This window comes from Rhinolophus ferrumequinum, chromosome 10 (genome assembly GCF_004115265.2).
Source record: "Rhinolophus ferrumequinum isolate MPI-CBG mRhiFer1 chromosome 10, mRhiFer1_v1.p, whole genome shotgun sequence".
NCBI lineage: Eukaryota > Metazoa > Chordata > Mammalia > Chiroptera > Rhinolophidae > Rhinolophus > Rhinolophus ferrumequinum.
Genome location: NC_046293.1, coordinates 89,413,181 through 89,436,109, shown reverse-complemented (window position 1 = coordinate 89,436,109; position 22,929 = coordinate 89,413,181). Strand labels below are relative to the sequence as shown.

Below are 22,929 nucleotides of genomic sequence, written 5' to 3'. Positions count from 1 at the left end.
TGGTTGGCAGAAAAGCAGACGGCAGGTTGCGGATCATGTGGCTCTTGTTTCCTGTGTCTCTAACACAGCCGCCAGGAGAATACAGTGGTATGACTTCTCTATTCATGGCTCTGTTGGGGTTCCTTTTGGGCCTCACCATATCCTGTGTTCTTGTGTGGGAAGCGGGACTAGAGACCCCGCATGACACCCTGCATGGCAAAGACTTAAACATAAGACCTCAAACTGTAAAACTCCTAGGAGATAACATAGGGAAAAAGCTCTTTGACATTGGTCTTGATGATGATTTCTGGATATGACACCAAAAGCACAAGCAACAAAAGCAAAAATAAATAAATGGGACTATATGAAACTAAAAAGTTTCTGCACAGAAGAGAAACAATCAACAAAATGAAAAGGCAACCTCTGGAATGGAAGAAAATATTTGCAAATTACATATCTGATAAGGGATTAATATCTAAAATATACAAAGAACTCATACAACTCAATACTAAAAAACAAGCAATCTGATTAAAAAATGTGCAGAGAAACTGAATAGACAGTTTTGCAAAGAAGACATACAAATGGCCAACAGGTACATGAAAAGGTGCTTTTCATCACTAATCATCAGTGAAATGCAAATCAAAACCACAATGAGATACCACCTCACACCTATTAGAATGGCTATTGTCAAGAAGACAAGAGATAATAAGAGCTGGGGAAGAGTGTGGAGAAAAGGGAACCCTTGCTTGTGCACTGTTGGTGAGAATGTAAAGTGGTATGCAAGTTTCTCAAAAAATTAAAATAGAACAATCATATGATCCAGCAATTCCACTTCTGGGTATTTATCCAAAGGAACTGGAATTAGGATCTTGTAAAGATATCTGCACTCCCATGTTCATTGCAGCATTATTCACAATAGCCAAGATATGGAAACAACCAAGTGTCTGTCAACAATGAACAGATAAACAAGATGTGATACACACACATACATACACACTCACAGTGGAATATTATTCAGCCATATCAAAGAATGAAATCCTGTGCTTTGTGACAACTTGGATGAACACTGAGGCATTATGCTAAGTGAAATAAATCAGACCAATACTGTATGATATGACCTATATGTGGAATCAGAAAAAGCCTAACTTAGAGAAACAGAGAGTACTTACTTACCCTAGGTGGTGGTTACCAAGGGCTGGGATGTTGGAGAAACAGGGAGATGTTGGTCACATGATACAAACTTCCAGTTGTAAGATTAATAAATTCTGAAGATCTAACATGTAGGACGGTAATTATAACTAAAAATACTGTATTATATACTTGATTGTGCTAACAGAGTAGATCATAAAAAAGAAATGGTATTTACGTGATGGAATGGAGGACTTAGGTAATGCTATGGTGCTAATCATTTTATAATACATACGCGCAAGTGTATCAAATCAACATATTGTATACCTTATACTTACACAATATTGTATGCTATATCTTAGTAAAACTGAAAAAAAATTTCAGATCTCAGAACTAGAAATAGTCATGTTTTTGCTGAACTACTGGTTTGTGTTAATCTAGTAGGGTACTACAAACTGCATAACTAATCACATTTCTCTCTTGACAGTGCCTAAGAGCTCACTCCTGGATTCACCTTATCTTTTTCTAACCTCTTGTCCCTTGATTATTAGAATCATGGAGATGGGAATGCAGAAGAGAGGAGAGTTCTTCAGTAGATTATGATATCCTTGATCCTGCCTGAGAAACGCTGCTCCAGAACCACTCAAACAATTTGGCGTGCTGTAAGATTTAGAACTGAGTTTCGGATTACTCGTTCCATCATTCTGGATCATGCTCTCCTTTAACCTGAAAGCTGAATGAATGACTATAATATTGTGAATAAAACTTCCAATTGTACATAAGAAGTAAAAATATATAATGTGAACTAGAAAAAAAATATCTCAAAGAGATAAAATAACGGCCGTTCTTTCATGTACACAAAATATTTAAAAACAGGCTAACTGTGGCCATAAAGCATCTCAATTGTGATGTGGTCCAAATTTATTTAGTTGTAGGAACTTAACAAGATTGCAGCTAGAGGTAAAAATGGCTTTAAATTCATTATTTGGACAATATATGCGTGGTAAAGCCTAGAGACAGAAAAACAAAGGAATAGGACCCAAATAGTGAAGTCTTCAAAATATATTTTGCATATATCTATTTACATGCAAACCAAAATATTTAAAGTGTACATAATTAACTATAGGTACCACAAACCAAATCTATTTAGTCTGTGGTGACTATCTGGCTCTGCGCATGTGTGTAAAAATCAAAATACATAATATTTCTTCAACTGGGATACTCTGACCCAAGAACAATATTATGCTCCAAGTTAGTTTCCACATTCACTTTATAACTGTATGAGCCATTGTACTGGTAACAAGTTGAAAAATTGAAGTTTATGGTTGCAGGGAAATCATGTTATACAGCACAGCAGTGTATGAATAAGAGAGCCATAAGAGACTTATAAATGTTTCTTCACCTCATTGTAAAGCTAAATACAATCACTTGCAGCTATGAGAAAGATTACACACATGAGTGTGGTCTTTCTAATATCTGCACCTGCAAATATGTGGAGTGTCCTATCTTGCTGCATCTTTCTGAAACTAAGAAACTGATATGTAGCATTTGTTCAGTACAGTGGTACCTTGATTTTCGAATGTCTCCATTGACAAACATTTCAGTTTACGAATACTGTAAATTTTATGGATCTACGGTATTATTAGATAGTAAAATACATGCTAAATTTGCAGTTTTCGGGGTTGTTTTTAAAGGTCTGGAACGGATTAATCCATTTTGCATTACTTTCTATGGGGAAACCGTGCCTTGGTTTTTGAACATTTCAGAACTTGAATGGTCTTCCAGAACGGATTACGTTCGAAAACTGAGGTACCACTATCTAACCTTTAAAAACAAACACAACGTTTATGTTAAACTCATTGTTACCACTCCCAACCACATCAGGACCCAAATCCTTGAGCTCTATGTAAATAACTAAGTTTGAAAATTTAAAACTTCAAACTGTTTACATTTATATTGAAGGGAAAAGCCATCTGTCTGAAAGGTTTTCGTTGAAAATTTTCCACAACTTTCATGTAGTCCTATAATACTCAACCTAAGAACCAATGACTTAACTCCTTGAGTAAGATGTTGGTTCTATGTTAGCTTGCATCAATGCTGGATTCATGGAGATGCTAAAAAGGTTTCCTGCCAAGAGTTGTCAAGAGAGCTTGTCAAAGAAATGAAGGCAACTTATGTGGGAGGAGAACGTAGCACTGTAGTGTGGGAAACGTGGAAGATAACACACAGTGGTCAGATAGATATGGGACTGTCCTACGATAAACAGAGAAGACGCTGAAATCTAAAATTGAACTTAATAAAAACTTTGTCTTGGTAACAGATACTTCTCACAACAACAGTAAGTCCACTGAAAGATGAAGGAACAGGTAGAAATGTTAATAAAACTAAGATCAAACAGATAGGCAGTGGAGGTAGAACACCATAAATCTAAGTCTGTCTGACTCTAAAATGCGTGTCCTTAACTCCCATACTACATGGAAGCTGACACAAGTAGCACATGACACTAATGTACATATGTCTACCTGTCATCCATGCACCCATCTATCAAATTCAATCCAATCAAAACTAATATATCACACCCAAAGAAAACTCCAAAGAGCATAAAATTTGAAGGTAGACATAAAACTCAAAAATTAATTTACTGCTATGAATGATTCAAGAATTTTCCAAAATTAAGGACAACAAAACACAGATCCAAGAGACTCAAAGATCCCAAACAGGATTTTAGCCCAAACAGGAAAACAAAACAAAACCTAACCAAACCACAAGTTGGCACATTGTTTTCAAATGGTTGAAAATAAGATAAAGTATTAAAAAACCAAAACAAACTGTCAACCTAGAATTCTATACCTAGAGAAGAGTATCTTCAAAAAGACGGTATTAGTTTGTTAGGGCTGCCATAACAAGATACCACAGACTAGATGGCTTAATGACAGAAATTTATTTTCTGACAGTTTTGGAGCTAGAAGTTCAAGATTAAGGTGTTAGCAAAGTTGGTGTCTTTTGAAGCCTCTCTCTTTGGCTTCTTTCTGTGTCCTCACATGTTTTTTTCTCTATGAGCACACCGCCCTGTATGTTCTAATGTTCTTTTCTTATAGGACATTAGTCAGATTACAGTAGGGTGCACCCTGTCAGCCTCATTTATAGGCCTGTCTCTAAAGATAGCCACATTCTGGAATTTAGGGCTTCAACATAAGAATTTAGATGACACAATTCAGCCCATAATACCTTGCCCTCTGTACCCTCAAAATTCATGTCCTTCTTACATGCGAAACACACTTATCACTGCCCATAAGCATGAAAGTCTTAACCCATTCCAGCATCAACTCTAAATCCCAAATGCCATCTAAGTACCATCTAATTCAAGTGAGGGTGAGACTCAAGGTATGCCTCCTGAGGCAAAATTCCTCTCTAGATGTGAACCTGTTGAACCAGACAAATTATCTACTTCTGAAGTATGATGGTGGGACAGTCATAGGCTAGACATTTTCATTCCAAAAGGGAGAAATTGGAAAGAGAAAGAGATCATGGGTCTCAAGGAAGTCTCAAACCTCGTACGGCAAATTCCATTAGATTTTAAGACTCAAGAAGAATCCTCTTTGGCTGGATGCTCTGCCCTCCAGGCCCTCTGGAACCAAGGAGGAAGAGATAGTCTTGCCCCCTGGACCTATGCTTCCTGAGCTGGTGGATAGATGCTATCTACAAGAAACTCACTTCAAATATAAAGACATAGCTTAAAAGCAAATATATGGAAAAATATTGACCATGCACTCACTAATTTAAAGAAAGATGGAAGGGTAACATTACTATGAAACATGCAGACTTCAGAGCAGGGAGTATTACCAGCTTTGAAGAGAGACATTACAGAATGGTAAAAGAGTCAATTCATAAAGAAGACCTAATAATTCTTAACGTGTAGGCACTCAGTCAAAGAACTTCAAGATACATAAAGCAAACACGGATGAGGTAAGAAAAATAAACAAATTCATAAATCTAATTGGTATGGTAGCCAGTTTCTAAGAGGGCAAAAGAAACAAAACAATTCTGGGAAATCTTCAGATACCAGGTTATATTTCTATAGGAAAGTCAGTTACGGATCATAGGGTCAGGACTCAGGATGGAGTCTGACTGGTTCTTGACATCAATAGATTATCCAAAACTACTAAATGGCCCTGAGGAGACTGTCTTGAGTTGCCAATCAGCTAAGTCTATACTAAGCATTCTCTGCATGTACAGTACTGTGCTGGCACTTTGGAAATGCAAGACAGGGTTCCAGCAGTGAAGACACTTCCCTACGTGGAGAATTAAGAATCACAAATATGAAATATCGTGTTTCCCCGAAAATAAGACCTAGCCAGACAACCAGCTTTAATGTGTCTTTTGGAGCAAAAATTAATATAAGACCTGGTATTATATTATGTTATGTTACGTTGTGTCATGTCACGTCATATCATGTCATATTATATTATATAAGACCCGGTCTTATATTTGAGTAAAATAAGGCTAGGTCTTATATTAATTTTTGCTCCAAATGACGCATTAGAGCTGATTGTGCGGCTAGGTCTTGTTTTCAGGGAAACACAGTAATAAATTATGAAGAACTCACTAAAATTCACTCACTTATTTAAGTTACTGAGAAAGTAACAAACACTTGATGTGGTGCTAGTTTTAAGATGAAAATGACATGGTTCATGTCCTCAACAGACAGAAAGCCACGAATGGGAAGACAGATAGGAAAACAAGTAAGTGTAAGCCTTACAGGTATTACATGAGCCCCAAAGAGGAAGTGGCCTGGGGTTTCAGGAAAGAACTGCATAGAAGAAATGATATCTAAGCTGAGTTTAAGGCCTCAGACTCCTATTTAGGTATTTCCAAGGAGACAAGGCAGGAAAGGGCACATCAGGCAGAAGGATCAGTATGAGCAAAATGACAGAAACATGAAAACTGTAAGTAGTTGAACAGTTTAAAAACCTGTAAGTGGTTGGGTGTGCTTCAAGGATAGGGTGAGAAGAGATGTGCATTTCACCATCAGGACAAATCAAAGAGGCCTTGTGTGATATGATAAGGAATGTGAACCATCCTATCTGCCATCCTCCCTCTTCCTCTCTTTCTTATTCATTCAACAAATATTTATTGAACAGATACTATATTCCAGGCATTGTTCTTGCTATAAAGGATACAGCATTGAAAAAACCCAAAAAAGGACAATAAAAAAAAAAAGACAAAAAAAAAAAAGATACACAAGGCTCTTGTTTGGTCCTCATGGGGTGCCACCTGGGGGTCCAGGGTGGCAGTGAAATGCACTGGACATAAAGAGCTGAGTAACACAAAGATCAGTCATAGAAGGCTCGACATCCTCAAAAGAAACAAACTCACAAAACACACACACAAAATAAGCCACCAGGCATATTTGGCAGTGATTCATATCTTATGTTTCTTGGGCTTCAAAAACTAACGTCAAACCTGATCACAAAACTTTCATAGGCAAATCATTTTGTATTATTCGAGGTCAAGTTTCTCAATAGCCTTAAGTTCTTGCTTTAAGTTCTTTGGGTGAGGCGGCAGAAAATTGGTTGATTTCTCTACCAATCTTCAGCAGTAATGGAGAGGCGTGTAGAAAGAAGGTGGTGTTGGTTGCTGTAGTCCTTTACAGATGACCTAAGTCACCTGTTTCCCAGGTTTCCCAGGGAATACTGCTGAAGATACCTCTCAAACAATAACTTCAGTAACTGAAGCATATACCCAATTAAGGGGAAACGTGACAATATTGACACAGTTTATACACATGAGCAAAATTGTTGTGATGATTACAGTAGCTTGGTTATAAAATAACGTGCAAAGGCAAGTTCATGAATGGATTCCTGGTTTCATTCATTCAAAACTTTCTGAAAAGTTCTTAGTTTGAAATTTTCTATCTTGGTCTCACCCTGAAGATATTTTATTTCCCTTGGAAAGCTGAGTCAAGTCCATTCAGGCGTATTTGAAAAACAGGACTGAGCAAAAATACCTTTTTCATGTCAAAGACAAACTGTTTCACAAACAAACAGCTAAACTTTGATATGTCGCTATGTCAGTGCTTTCAGAAGCACTGTCTTTCAACAAAATTTTGAAGTAAAAGTTTCCAAAATTAACTAACCGTGCACTCTGTTGCCAGTTGGCTTCCAGTTGCATTTTCACGACGTGGTTATTACTATCAAAAGGAGCTATTAGGAATTCAACTTAAATCTGTCTTTTATATTTTTCCCTCTTTTAAGAAGAAATTAAAATTTCTACGGCAACATGCTAAATTTAAGAGGTAGGCCTTACCTTTTCGTCTCAAATAAATAGGACAGATAACTAATTAGGCTGTTAAATATGTCTATTATTAGGCAATATACACATAATGGGAGGTAAACGCAGCTCAAAGATTCCAGTTTGCATTGCTCGACCTGTGGGCTGTCCTGCTACCTTTGAGGTAGCTTTTGCATTTAACACAATTTTCCTTCACACATTATGAGTAAACAAATAATGTTTAACAAAAAGGAAGTATTTGGGTGGAGAACAGAACATAGCTTGTTTTAGTAAATTTGCAACATCTGTGCATTTAGGTCTTCTGGTTGGTCTGATCACAGCCTGTAAGAGGCTACGGGTACCATCCACCCCTACCTGGAAACTAGGAGCGTAGAATGAATGTTTTAAAAACTGCTCTATTTCTCTCTCTCTAAGTGTTTATTCAATTTCTTTTTCCTTCACTTTCCATGTCTGCTCTCTACCCCTACCCCTATCCTGTCCTCTGTTCCTTACAAACTCAGTATATTGTAACTCAGTTACCTAGAGACCAGTGAAGACACATGTTACTGACTCGTCAGGAATCCCCTACCCAGAAGTCCTTAACCCAAACTTTCCTTGAGAGGCCGTCACTTCTATGAAATAATGTACAGCATGTTAACAGATTGTCCTTAACCCTCTTCCTTCTTAATTAGCCCTTCCTGATACTTGAGCAAGTTACACAGAGGAAGAATAAAGTGGCCCTTCCTTCAAGGCTAATTCCTAATATCAATCGAAGAACTAATGATTGCTAAGAATCTTGAATCTGAGCACTGAATTCCCCAAGGGGGACCTTATTGCATCGACCTAAGAAGCAGCTGAGTTTCCAAGGGATCTTGTCAAAAGTCCAAGGGAGAGACTTACCTGTTCCCGGGTCATCTTCTGCAGCTCATTTTCCCAAGTTGCCTGGTCATCGTCTAAGTTATAGGAAGCTGGTGGGGTGAGCCCACGAAGGATCAGGGGGTCTCGATCATGGCAGAGGGCTGTCAGGTGTCCAATATACAATTTTAATTTGCTTCTATTTTGGTCAAGTTCTAAGAGGGGCTGGATGATCTGAGGTGAAAAAAATGAGGAAAGTCAAGGTCAATCTGAAATGAGAAGTTCAAATATCTTTATGTCTCCCAAGCCAAAGAACACTGACCAAAGGCTAACACTCTTCTAATCACTATTGAAACCTTCAGGATTATACACAGTTCCCACAGATGTGCATTTCCAGTGTCACAGCCAAGCTCAGTTCTGGGGGACAGGGAGGGAATGCTGGCTGGGCATGTCAGCAGGAGACTGAGTCCCATACTTGGGCAGGGGGCTAAGCACAGGACTGGCCTTTTACAGAGATGAGATTCCTGACTTCAGTTACACAACTTCTTTTCCCATTTATTTGTGAGTAGGTTATAACAAAACTGCTAGTGAAATGTGCTCATTTGAAAGCCTGGATAGCATATACTTCATGTGTTCTTCCACCTCCTGGAATGGAAGAAAAATTCTGTCTCTGGAGAAGGTTCATGTTTTCCTTGGCCAAGAGATGCAATGAGTGAACTCATTACCAAACTGTCTCATCCGGGCTTAAGCTCCCCTCGTTCCTTTCACAGAGGGTCTCCGATACTCTTTAAACAGTGATTGATAAATCCTTATATAACACCAAAAACCGGACTCAAAGCCAAGGATTCTGAAATGCTCTCAGCTGTAACACTGGTTCTATGTTTTTTTAAAATAATAATCCTGTTTGTTTGTTTTTTAATATTCCCTTCGCTCTGGATGAACAACTGTCCCTTTGCCCCTGTGGAAGCCCAGTAAGTGGTGGACGACTTTTGCCCCAGAATGCCATTTGACAGCTTGCACGACAGCACTCTGATCAGGTACTTGGTTGCTGGTCAAAGCCCGGGTGTTGACGAACAGTTGGGCCAGATCTCACATCTCAGAACACTGAAATCAGAACACAGCAGCATCTGCTTGACACACAGCAGTTGTGAGAGCTGCAAAACATTGCCAAGATGCTGGCGGTTCTCAAAATACGCCCAGGGCTTCCACGGCCGAGGTCTGCACCTGCTGCCATGCCACTAGGCTGGCTTTTTCATCAACAGGATACCTCTGACCTACCTAATGAACAAGGGGCTCAATAATCTTCAAGTTAACAGAAACGAGGCCTGGTGTTACTTTCAACAGTGACACTGATTTCTCCCTGGCCTCCTTAGAGGACTGCTCCTGCTGCTTTCCTTCCTTTTGAAGAGTTTTTAAATTAAATATTGTATTTCTTATTATGAAATCAATTACTTATTTTCCTCTGAAAAAGAAAGGGGGGAAAAGTCTAAAAAAAATAATAATAAAATAGCCAAAAGGTATTCCACTGAGAAACATTTTAGTAATTTTCTTCCAAGTCTTTTTAAAACTTTTAACAGTATGAGACTTCACATTTTACTTGACATCCATTTAATGTTACATTGTAAGTACTATTCCCAACATAACCAATTATTGGAAATCATGGTTTGTAATAGCTGCTTCATAAATATGCCATGTTTAGTTTGTTTCTAATACTATTTTCATGAAATAATTAAAAGAGGAGAGAGCCAAGGCTTAGTGGATAAAACACAATCTTTATCTTACTTAATAGATCAGAGTTCAGAGTTTAGGCCCATACAGTATAATATATAAAATAATATATAATATAATATAATATAATATAATATAATATAATATAATATAATATAATATAATATAATAGAGCCTGGCTAGACAAACCAGAGAAAGTGAATTCATTTAGCATTATTTTTATTTTTAATCTCTCTCACACACACAATTCCATAAGAGACCCGCAATGAGTGGGCTCACGGCACCAGTTCTGTGCTCGTATTTCCTACCAATGCTGTGACAGACATATGAATACTGCCGATCACTGAAGTAAGAGGTGGTTTCAATAAAGCAGAGGATTTGGAGGGTGGGACATCACACAGTTACGCACAAAAAACACCAATCTCTCAAAAAGAACTGTATTTTATTTCTGATGCATACTCACTGCAGAAAATTCAGAAAGAATTCCAAAGCATCATCTTTAAAGGCAATATTCCTTTAAATGCATGTGCAATTTGCACTTCAATAACTAAACTGTCTAGTCGTGGTTTTGCTACTACATCCCTCAGGCCTCCAAGCAATGCAACCCTATTTTAATTTCCATTTTAGTTTTTAGCTTGGACTTCTTTATCTTCCTTCATAGAAACATTGATTAAAAAATTATCACTTTTGGGATTTCCACTGTGTTTGTACAACTTATTCCCATTCTGTGTTTGTGTGTGTGTAGCTGCCATCACATCTGGGTTGCAAGGCTGAAAAAACTGGTATCTTAGGTAATTACTGTTTGGATTAGAAAACAGGTATAAAAAAGTATGACCACTAAGGGAAGGGGGCACTGTGATACCTGGCAGTAATCAAGAGGTCACATCTCAGAGTAAGATGGAAAGATGCAAGCTTACTACTGTATGAATGGGGATGAAAAAACTGACTTTTTAGGTCCCTATTCTTAATCATAGATGAATTTCAAGCTGATTTAACGCATTTCATGTGGACGAGCTAATTGTTTAGAAAACACGGTGGTGTTCTGCACTCTAATTTTCAGTCTAATTTTGAAAATTTTAAAAAAGATGGAATTTGAAACTTTTTTAAGGATAAAAACTCCTTCTGTGCAATGGCCAAGATGCCTGTTCTTTTTTCCCATGCCAATGAGAACTGCTTTTTAAAAAACAAAACCAAAAAGCTATAGAGCTTGTTATGTGAGAATATAAAACTGCCCAGCTTGCATAGTTCCCAAATCTATCCTTAAAAAAAAATAACATTGGCCTCTCTGAGACACATTTAACCATGTCAGTCATTTGGGAAAGGCCTTATCTCTTCCCCCTGACCCCCAATCTAACTGGCGTAGGCCACTTAGAAAAGAAACTGCATTTCCCACAAGGTAGAAGTACCACTGCCAAATCTCAGACGGGTAGAGGGACACTTGCCAAGTAGAAAGAGGATGCCTTACGGGATCCAGAAAGAGTCTCTTTCGTCCACATACAACCTCAGTGCATTGGCAGGGAGTCCTACCCAAAACCATCAGAAATGTGGTCAGGCCACATTATTTCTAAAGCTTTGCAGAACTATATAGTTCTATATCCTTTTCTGGCAAAAAGAAGTTAAAAAATGAAATTGTCAAGATAACCTCTGCTTGTATCAAATATGATGCCCACAGCCACATTCCCCCAATCCTACATTTACCAAGTTGTTAAAGAAAAGAAGTTAAATTATAAAAAGGGATGAGGGATTTTTGGGTGATGCACCAAGAGCTTTGTCTCTTCTTGCAAAGGATTTATTTGCTTCTGTATTAGTTCCTCAGATTGGCTTCGGAGGTCAGCATTTGATGACGTGGTGACAGGACAATGATCTTCCAAATGTGTTTATTTTAACCTCCTTTCACGTAAGTAAGACAGATGGGTTGCTCCTGCATTGTCTGATACAGACTGCAACTGGAAATTCTACAGTCCTCCATTTCTGTAACCCGTTCATCTGTGAGACCTGAACACACTTTCTTAGACCACTCGGCTTTTCAACACCTGGATGGAATGTGCAGAGCGAAAGGCCCCAGCCAGTTAATTACATGGTCTGCTTTTCTCTCCCCTCTGCTGTGTCAGACACTTACTCTAAGTATAGGGCAGCTGGTTGCAACATCTAGGAACTCATTTGCGAGGAATGGTGTATCTTCGCCACAAAGACGGGGTGAATGGGACTGAACAGAATCTGGGACTTACGGTACTTGCCCTGGCGGTTCTAACATTTTGTTGTTTGGAAGATGCCATTTTTTTTTAAAGATAACATTCGCTGATTACTTACTGTGTCCCTGGCAAATTACATTTACCATGATTCTTCTGTGGCTAGCTCAATGCCCCCTTTTTTTATTGTTGTTCCTCTCTCTGCTGAAGTCTTTGGAGGCAGGTTCAACTGTCCATATATTAACTGCATCAATGCTGGTGGCAGTTGTGACTTCTCATTGAGCTGCCATGACACTTCCTTCCGTCCTCCAACATCGGTATATTCAGAAAGTCCCAGAACAAGTGACATATTAACTTCCCATAGACATTATTATTCTCTTAATGGCATTCTTGTTCAGAGGCCAACAAAGAGCTAAACTTGGAAAAGTCAAAAAGGAGGCAAGTGAATAAAATTCATTAATCCAGCTTCAAAGTCTTTTTTTCCCTCAGTGATGAAGTTTATCTTCTTGGTCCATAATGTACTTAAGGATCAGGTCGATGAAAGATCGTGGTAAGTCTCTTCGCAAAGGTCTGGAGCTTTGTGTTATGTTGTCGCTTAAATGCAGCTACTTTGTGAAAGAATAGAGTTCTTGGAAAAAATACAGTAAGCCCTCATAATATTTTCGCTACACTGATTAGATATATGGCATATCAAACCACACATATGGAAGCTAAGAAATTCTATAATTCACTAAACAAACATTTAGTGAATGCCTTTGTGCCATGCCATATCCAGTTTTAGCTGATGAGAGTATTAAGAATAAGACGTGGTCCTATTCTACGTTAAAAACAAAAAAAATCCTGAAATAATAGAAGTAATGTCTTAAGTGTATGCAAGAATTAAAACATGTAAATTCATGATTTGTTGTTTTCACTTTAGTTTTAACTTCAGGCAAAAAACTTTGTAGCTAAAGAAACCTCTTTGCCTTGATCTGAGGCTTCGTCTGACTTTAATAAGTCAGACTTCATATGTAAAGTCTTCATATGTAAAGTCGGAAAATTCAAGTTTTTAAAATTTTTAATGGTCTCTGAGACCCCACCTTGTAATCAGCCTTCCCATTTGAAGTACAAACAGAAGGATATTAATGGATTCCTAAATGTTCTTGGTGTTATATTCCTTACTCATTTTTAATCCTAACAAATAGAAAAAAAGTACATTCGAGAACAGTCCTTATTTTATACTTCTCTTGCAAGGGAGACTCTGGACCAAAACAAGCCTACCTGGTCTACCCCCTCATAATAACCTATAAAAAAAGTCTAACCCTCAGAACAATTTATAAGGTACACCTACATAATCTCCACCAGAAAACAAAACTTACTGGTAACATTGAGACTCTGGAGAGTTTCAGTAGTGTTAGAGTGAGTTTGAGGACTTAGGTACAGTCATGGAAAAAAATTCCTATTATAACGTAGCTGTGTTTCTTTTAGGGGTAGGTCAATAAACTTCTGAAATTCAGAAAAAATTAAGACAACCTAAAGTGAAAGGCAAGACACTTCAGAGCTCCAAATCCTAACTCCCATTTCATAACTATTTTCCATGTGTATCTATTTGATTCCTCAAATTATATAAAGTGTGACTGTCTTATGTTTATCTTCTGAAACAAAAATAAAAAATCATGACAGAAGCAAAAAAATCCAGAATGATATTACTTATACTATAAATATTTACTAAGTACGTAGAATATTCTATCCTCAACAGGATCCCTTCCTCAGCATCCATTATAGATCACCCACCATTCTGACTTGCTTAGTTAATGAAATATTTGGACCAGGGAATCACTTTCTCATTCCCCTCATCGATGTACTGGGGACCGAACTCTTCTCGTTGAGCAGTCTTCAGTCCGGCTCCTCTGAAGTCTCTTCACTAGGCCGTGACTTTTGGACAGGTTGCCTTCTCCACCTCGCCCTGCTGCTGGTGGTTTAGACTGCATGGCCCAGGCCTGTCCTAGGCTAGCACTGACCTATAAACCCTTTCTTTCAGAAAAGCTTTCGGCCATGAAAGTTTTGTTTGTTTTTTTGTTTCTTTTTTTTTTTGCTTAACAAGGTGAGATGAAAAAAAATATTAATCAGAAATATTACTACAAATAGATAAATCTGGTTTTGAGAGTAAAAACTTTCCAAAGGTTTCAGATTTAAAGGGCTTTATGGTTTTTAAAGTGTCTGCAAACTGCAAAAGGCTACAGGCTTTGACATATAAAAAAAGTAGGAACCATTTTTAAATACAGTGTGATCATTTCCTTAGTTATACAGCTCAGAAATCTGTTGACCAGCTTTCTTTAAGCAAAACAAAACAAAACATCCCCGATTTCTTGATCCAGCTATGAAGAGCAACAATTCTGTATTCAAAGTTGTAAGGAGATAGGAAAGATGAATCTTGAAATCTGAACTATAGAGCTGCTAACTATATTTTGCCTATTTAATCTTCATTCAGTTGAAACCTATCCCATCTTATGCAATGTAACAAATGCTACTCAAACAGAAGTGGGTTGGAGGGCCTGCCCACTAGTGAGAGAAGGAAATTTCCTGCTGCCCGTCTATTCATGTGCTTATGGAGGATGTTAAGGCTACAGGTATTTCAAGTACTTGCTTTAATACTTGCAAAGTTGTAAGAAAATAAGCTTCTTAACCAACAAGAGGATAGACCAGTATGTCCAGGTGAAAACGGTGCAGACAAATGGGCCTTAAGGATAGAGAATCCTACGATGAGGCACATAAGCACTTGCAAGGCAATCAATCAAGGGGACACATATCATGGATCCTGAAGGGATGGTCGGACGAGACAGTGAGACAACTAGGATCACGAAAGCACCCATCCTACTAGATTCAGAAATGCCAGGAGCAGGTATGTGTTCCAAAACTCTTCTTCCTTGCTCTTTAGAGCTAATAAAGATAGAGAAGGATCTTAGATTCAGTTGTTGGCTTGAGGCTTACTTCTCCACGATAAATCATTGATTGTATTTTACTGAACAATGTAGGGGTTACATATTAGTGTGTGTGCGTGTGTAAGATAACATAAAATAGCTCAATGACTTCCCCACTCTATAGTCAAGTTCCAGGGCTATACACACATACTTACATGAGAAATTATGAGGGGAAAAGTCTAGGCATGGGAAAAAAAACATAAGGCAAAAGAGGGTGAAGAGAGGTTCACACTTTTTGAGTAGACAAGCCCAGAAAAGGCCCATGCCGACTTTAAAAGGAAAACGAGGTGGGCAGTGGCCTCCATCGGGATGGTGGCCTCCAGTGCCTGCAGGCACGTGCGCATACTGGAGCGCTGGGACGGGCAACTCACGCCCCATTCGGATCCCCTGAGGTCTGGTGCCGAAACTACCCCCTACTATAATTGCTGCAGTCAAGCATGACAGCACTTCTCAGCATTATTATATGTCTGCCAGACAGACAGATCTGAAAAACAGCAACATGCTTGTTGCCTGCTGGGCAAAACACAATAACAACCTTATCACAACATTTCATTTTTTTCTCTCTCTAACGCAAGGTACCAATTGCGTTGGGTGTGGAGGGGAGGCCAAGTGGAGCTGCCCATGTTAAACAAAAGGAACCTTGTAACCTTGATAATATCTCAATAAGGAAAGAAAAATGTAACAAAGGCTGGGAATCTAAACCATAGGGCACACATCCACACATCCACTGGCTCCTCACAGTCCACAAGAATACAGAGAAGAAAAGAGCCAAGTACGTTATCTAGTAACTGGGAGATCTGATAGCTTAGCTGTACAGGAGCTGCCAGACAGAGGTTGGTCTCTAGAGGAGGCTCTTCTGTGAGTAGCAGTTATTTCAAGATCAGGTTAAAGGTGTGTGTGCGCGTGTTGTGTGTGCGTCCATGTTGTATGTGTGCGTGTTATATGTGTACACGCAGAAGAGTTGGAGAGGAAACAAAGACAATTTGCCATTAGTCACATTCTCATTTCAACTCCAGCATCAAATCAAACCCAACAGACTATGCAGATATTTAAAAGTGTACTGCTGTGGCTGCTGAGAGTCTCGTGTGTCTGAAGACTCCGGAAGACATGGCTTCACTGAACAGTGCTTAACAAGAACGTGGCTTAAGACGGCACAGGTGGGGGAGGGGAGGTTTACCTATCACTGGGAATGAAAATCTAAATGTATCTGCAGCTGTGTATAAAGATCAGAAATGATGTCTGTGCTATTTAGAGAAAGACAAGGTACATACAGGAATTTGATCTTAATGATGACGTGGAACTAGGAAACAGACCATGACAGGTGACAATTTGGTGTAAGAATGGACGTGTGTGTGCTGCTGGTGGCGGTGAAGGGGGTGAAGGGCAAGATGGGATGACGGGCTGAGCGGAAGGGCCCTTCGTCAGTATTTTCATCTTCAGTATACCTTAGAACTCTACATACCTGAGAAACTGGACATGTTTCTGAATGTTACAAAAGAGCACTTCAACAACTGAAGCCATGCCAGGACAGGAGGAACAAAGCGTGTCTCCTTAATGTCTTCCTCTCATTACTATAAAGTGAAATAAAGCTGGTTTCTCAGTGAGCCGGCAGCTGATTCCAGGAAAGGCATGGGTGTCCTCCCCTACCTCCATCCCACAGCTCTACTTCACAGCCACACGCTATCTTCTCTTCCTTTCCTCGCCACCTCTTCTCGCTCCTCCTGACTTACCCATGTGAAGAATCTTTATTTCTATGCCACTGTCACCTCTACCCCCTCCCCCCACGAAATGTCATTTATCTGAGAATTTAAGAGGGACCTTGGCTGCTCTGAGTTGTCCTTCCTGGATTTATGTCTGCCATAGTCAACCAGGAAATATTTAGAAAGTGAATTCTTTCTGAAAATTTTATATACCATGAACAAATCCCACGGATTAACCATTTCCAGACATCATCCCTTTTACCTTGGCTTTGGGTGGAAAAAACAAAGATTTGGGAAAAAAATTAGGAAGACTTTTTTCTACCCATTTCCTTTATTTGAGACTGAAACTTCCCACATAGTCACTGAATTTATCTCTCCTTTCCCGATCTCTGAAAGTTGAAATTGCTCAGCACAACACAACTCTGATAGACATCAACATGTCCATATTACTTGGCGTTGATGATTAAACAAAGCTTTATTATTTGAGGATATAAAAGTGACTATGACAAAAGAGGCCCCGCACAGAAATACCACAAATCCTACAACTTTTGACTGTTGTTATGCGTTGTAAGTTAATAGCCAGGGGAATTCAAGGCATGCCAAGACTCCTTGTGTATACACAACCCAGTATTTGGAAGAAGAGCCCATGTACCCTGACTCCCTGTGATCTAACACAGGGCTCCTTAATTGCTGATCGAAGATCACTTCTGAAGTGTAGGGTCACAGTGGAGCAGTCCCACTGGAATGTGACAAACTGAAGGGTCAGCAAGAGCAAATCCTAGCATTCTGACAAAGCTGACCAGTTCTGAGAGAAAAACAGCAGTGATAGCAAGTGAAAAGATAAGGGGCAGGCAGGCCAAAGGAGAAAGTTCCCAGAACCAGAAATGGGGGCACATCTAGACTGACACCTGCTAAGCTATATGATCCAACAAAGAATAAGTGGCTCCTAGTATAGTTGTAAAGCGACTTGATAGTGGCAGAAAGACAGTTAAGTTTGTATAGAATCTTTATATTTGTTTTATGTACCAGGTTCTAGCCCCACCTTGTAGTACAAAGCTACCATACACATGGACCCACGTCCAAATTTTGTAGCAGTTTTATTGAGGAAATACAAAGGAGAGAGACCATGTTTCTGATATAATCAGAATGCCTAATACTATGGGTGTTTAGAAAACAGGAAACAGAATGAAATTGAAACCAACTCAAGCCATCAAGCAAAGAAGAAAAGGGACAAGAGAATGCAGAAATATACCTTCTCTTCATCACCATGTTAACCTGTTCATGTTATCAGTGCTTTTCTTTGGTCTCTTTCCAGGCAGTATACTTTTGGTGTCATGGACTGTAACAGCGACTAACAGGAGGACTAGTTCTCTCCACGCTTCAACCAATATGCCTGGATACATGCACCACACAGTTTGGGAGATTCTGCACACTTAATTGCCTTGTGGGCTTCAGCAGCTATAATCTTATATATGAGATGCTACTGCTGACCAGAAATAGAGCGCCTTTCTCAGATCATCAACAGGAAGCAAAGCCTCTGCAATCTCATTTATCTAAGCAAGAAGATCTCATGCCATTTGGTCTGCTAAACTTTGTTATTCATCTATCTAGTAAACTGTCCACACATCATTTCCCAGGTGAAACACTTCAAAGAATTTTGCAAAGCCATCCTAAGGCTGACGCGTGCCTCAGACTATCTTGTGAGTTCAGTGCTGAACCTGTGATGTACCTGAAGGTTTTAAGCTTCCCCTCATTTCATTAACATGCCCACGTCCCTGATCTTCTATTTCTGTGTTTGTGAATAAGGCATCAGGTTTACATGCTACTTAACACACACACACACACACACACACACACACACACACACACACACGACGTGGTCTCGTGGGCAGAGGCCAGGCTCCTCTGAACCGGAACTCCTGCATCCTGGTCTCTCTGGAGCACTTCCAACTTGGACCTTCTAGGAAAGCAGCGTTGTTTGCCTGGTGGCTTGCCTTATGTGCTCCCATGTTAGTTGCTTCCTCCATGAAACATTTTGTTAGTTATGGAATTAAATTAACTTAGGTGGTCTGCTGCATCTTATGATCTTAATTAAGAACTTTATTTACTTGAACATTTCTCTGGCAAAAGCTGCGGTGGCACCTCACACCCTACAGCACTACATTTTGAGCAGACGCAGTGGTCTCTATTTTTTGTGCCACGGAAGGCAATGCGGCTGGCTGTGGCCACACCCCCTATGGACAGGACCGACTCATTCAAACACTAGTCGTGAGCATGCAGTCCTTGGCTGGTAGTCATGTTATTACTGGGGACCCCGTTTCAGACACTGGATGAGAAAGCCTTTTGGCCCCAGGGGCTGCCCTCACCAGACAGAGCAGTATCACTTATGTCACATGCCGTCAGATCCTTGCACTGTCTTGATGATTGTGAAGCAGTGAGAACTCCAGGGCAGTGCAGAGCCGTAGTGAAGGGCACGCGCTCTGGAGAGAGACTGTCTGGCTTAATTCCAGGGTCTGCAACATTCCAGCTACGAGACCTAGGACTAGTCACTTTGGGGACAATGTATTTTATGGGATTGTAATAATCAGTATGTCCATCACACAGTAAGCTTCTTTAGTAATTATTAACTATTGTTATTGCCAAGAATGTATTTCACCATCTGTGAAATAGAACAATGCTCATCCTTATAAGGATCTGAGCACATGTAAAACACAAGTTATTCTTGGTCAGTATAGCTGACATTCTGGCCCTGCGGACATCTGAACCCTGTCATTTGCACTTAGCTTCATATTCAGTGACTATGGGTGGTTAGATAATGGTATGAGAAGTGACGGGAAGCAAAGAAGAATGGGGTAAGCAGTATGACAGACCAGAGGTTGGTGAATTACAGTTCATGAGTCAAATCCAGGGCCGCTGCCTGTTTTTGTACAATCCATCAGCTAAGAACGATTTTTACATTTCCAAATGGTTGAAAAAATAATCAGAAGAAGAATATTTGGTGACATGTGAAAATTATATGAAAATTAACTTTCAGTGCCCATAAATAAAGTTATATACAACCACAGTCATAGTCACTCATTTACATATCGTCTATGGCTGCTTTCACACGACAACAGCAGAGCCTAATAGGTTTTTTTTTTTTTTGAGCCTAATAGTTTTGACAGAGTGTACAGTTCACAAAGTATAAAATATTTACTACCTGGACCTTTACAAAAACGTTTGCCAATCCATCCCTGTAACAGACCAATTCCAGATATCAGGTTTACTATAATATTAGAGAGGAAATTATTGTAAGTTTCTCACAAATTAGTTAAGAAATAAGTAATAATTACTGTTTTATAAAAAATTCAACTTAACAAATATTACTTGTATGGATAGTAATATCAACACAAAATAAAACACTGGCTAAATAGAAAAGTGGATTTGGCAGTAGGCATAAAAAGAAAATTCTCAGTTGCAGAAAGTTATAATTAGTAAAATTTCATATGGACAAAAAACCCTATTGATAAATAAAATCTTTATAAAATTTAAATATGGAAAAGAATTCATATTACAATGATTCAGTAAAATAAGAATACTGAAAAAAAAATACTCTTTTATTAAAAAAAAAGAATACTGAAAATGTTAGACATTTTTGGCTACATGTATGGGAAACTGATAAAGAAATTAAACTGAATTAACTTAGGGTTAGCTCCAGGAAATATTCAGTGAAATTCCTTCACATTGGTATAACCTGATTTAAATATTTGTGACTAGGTCAAATGTTTCTATTGACTCATCCACAAGATTAAACAAGTATACATCACTAATTGGATCAAAACAGCATCCTGTACTCATTTTGAGCACAGACCATAAAAGACGGAAGGAATTGTGGAGATCATCTCGGTCGCCTACTCTCTTCTCCTTGCCCCACTTTCTAAATGAAAAATTCAAGGAACAGAGAGCTAACGTGACTTGTACATATGGTTCAGAGTTAAGTACTCTGTGTCTGGGCACCACAGCTTGATGCTTCTCAGCTTGACCAATTACAGAACACTCAGGCTTTACTTCATTGCTTCTTACCTAAACAGTTCCTGTGGGCAACTTTCTGAACTATAACTGGGCTTTTAGATTGTGTTCTCTATTTTCTAAACCAAAGGAGACTTAGAAGAACCAGAGCTCCTTGATAATAAATACATCCCCACTTGTCAAACTCTTCCATTATGGCACCCATTCAGGCCCACAGCACTATTCCCCAGGACAAAGAAAGCTCTTAACTGACCTTCTTTCCAGTATTCTCCCCTTTCTGTCCATCCTCTAGAGACTGCAGTGGCATACTAAGGTCCTCATGCCTATCTGTTGTGACTGCACCAGCCTCCAGGCTTGTCATCCAGCCTCCAGGCTTGTCACCCAGCCTCTACCCACCCCTGGCCAGCCCTGGCACACTGTGGTGGTTTTAAAATGAGTCCACAAATTCTTTGATGTTCCTCTCTTCAAAAGTAGAGTCTAAGACACTCTGCCCCATCAAATGTGGGACAGTCTTAGTGACTCGCTTCTAAGGAACAGAATGCAGTGATGATATTCAACTTCTGATTCTAGGTCATAGAAGACATCATAACCTCCTCCTTGGGGCGAAGTCAGATGCCGCGTCAGGAGGCCAATGCAGCAGGCTTGTGGGGAGGGCTGCCAGGTGGGGAACTGCAGGTTGCTGCCCAGAGCCAGTGAGCTGTGCGTGAGCCATCTTGGAATCAGATGCTCCAGGCCCAGACAAGCTTTTGGTGACTGCAGTCCCAAATGGTATCTCGACTGTAGGAGGCTCCAAGTAAGAACCACCAGGCTAAGATGTTCCTGAATTCCCGACCCAGAGAAACCAGCGAGATAACAAAAGTTTATTGTTCTCTTATGCTGCCGAGTATTGCAGTAATGTGTTAAATAGAAATAGATAATTCCTATATACACCCTAGGTACTATCCACAGTGAACTACCACGATTATACCAAATTTGCTCTAACATTTATAATACTTTGTTATTTCTGCTAATGTCTAAAATTATATCTGCTTGGCAAATGCCTATTGCTCCTTCAAGAGGCAGCTCAAGAATCACCTCCTCTGTGAACCCTTGAGTCTCTCGTGGAGACCGGGGTTTTCTATTGCACCTTGTATAATTTTTTCTGTTGGAGAAAATCTGTTGTTTAGTGTCTTGACTCATGTACTTTAATCCATATACCTAGTGCAGTGTAGGCACATGGTAAATTCCCCACAAATATATATATATAATTTTTTTCCAAGTCAAGTTGTTGTCCTTTCAATCTTAGTGGTGGAGGGCGCAGCTCAGCTCCAGGTCCAGTTGACATTTCTAGTTGCAGGGGGCACAGCCCACCATCCTTTGCAGGAGTCGAACCGGCAACCTTGTGGTTGAGAGCCCACTGGCCCATGCTGGCATTGAACTGGCGGCAGTCTTCGGAGTTAGGAGCACGGAGCTCCAACTGCCTGAGCTACCGGGCTGGCCCAACAATAAATATTTTTTGAGGTAATATTCTCACTTCAGTCGGTTTTAAATCAAACAACAAAAACTTTAAATCACACTTGGAATTATTCTTTGTGAACTTAGGACCCAGATGTCAATGATATGGAGTGTGGAAAATGTGTTTTTCAGTTTGCTAAAACACAAAGTTAGGGATAAACATTCTTGTTCAACTTTTGCAAGAGATAACAACATGAATACTACATTTAAAATAGTGACACACCAGCAAAATGACTATGAGAATTTAAACATTTAAGATGTTTTCATTTAATATCAAAAATGCCAAAGGCATTTTGAATAACTTATTTTATAAAATTTGAATAACTTATTTTATATTTGAATAACTTATGTTATATTCACATGAAAAGGAACCCAGATAGTCTAAGAGCTTTCTAGGTTTGCCAAATCTCTCCTCATGCAAAAAGTTTGTGAATCTAGTCTTGATATTGAGTAAGAAAGAGTCGTACATGTTCAGTGTTGACTATATTTCAAAGAAATGAAATTTTGCTAACAAGTGGTTTGCCTTAAAACCTAAATTTTCACCAGCCATCTGTTTTAAATATTTTAAAGACTAAGCCTCAATTTGTGCTCTGCTTTGATCTCCTAGGATAATAGGAA

The 22,929-nt window shown here is 39.2% G+C and overlaps 1 protein-coding gene across 16 annotated transcripts in view; it reads right to left on the bottom strand.

Annotated features, from left to right (window-relative positions):
• Positions 1–22,929, bottom strand: part of ERC1 (ELKS/RAB6-interacting/CAST family member 1) — a 484,493-nt gene that overhangs the window by 38,752 nt on the left and 422,812 nt on the right. For 11 of the 16 annotated variants that reach the window (XM_033116427.1, XM_033116434.1, XM_033116430.1 and 8 more), the window contains one exon: positions 8,278–8,466. The exons of 2 other annotated variants lie outside the window; for them this stretch is intronic. In XM_033116427.1, the coding sequence (XP_032972318.1) occupies positions 8,278–8,466 (189 nt within the window). Of the gene's footprint in view, positions 1–8,277; positions 8,467–22,929 lie in introns of those variants that run through there. 3 more of the 16 variants (XM_033116437.1, XM_033116441.1, XM_033116440.1) reach the window with 1 other exon arrangement.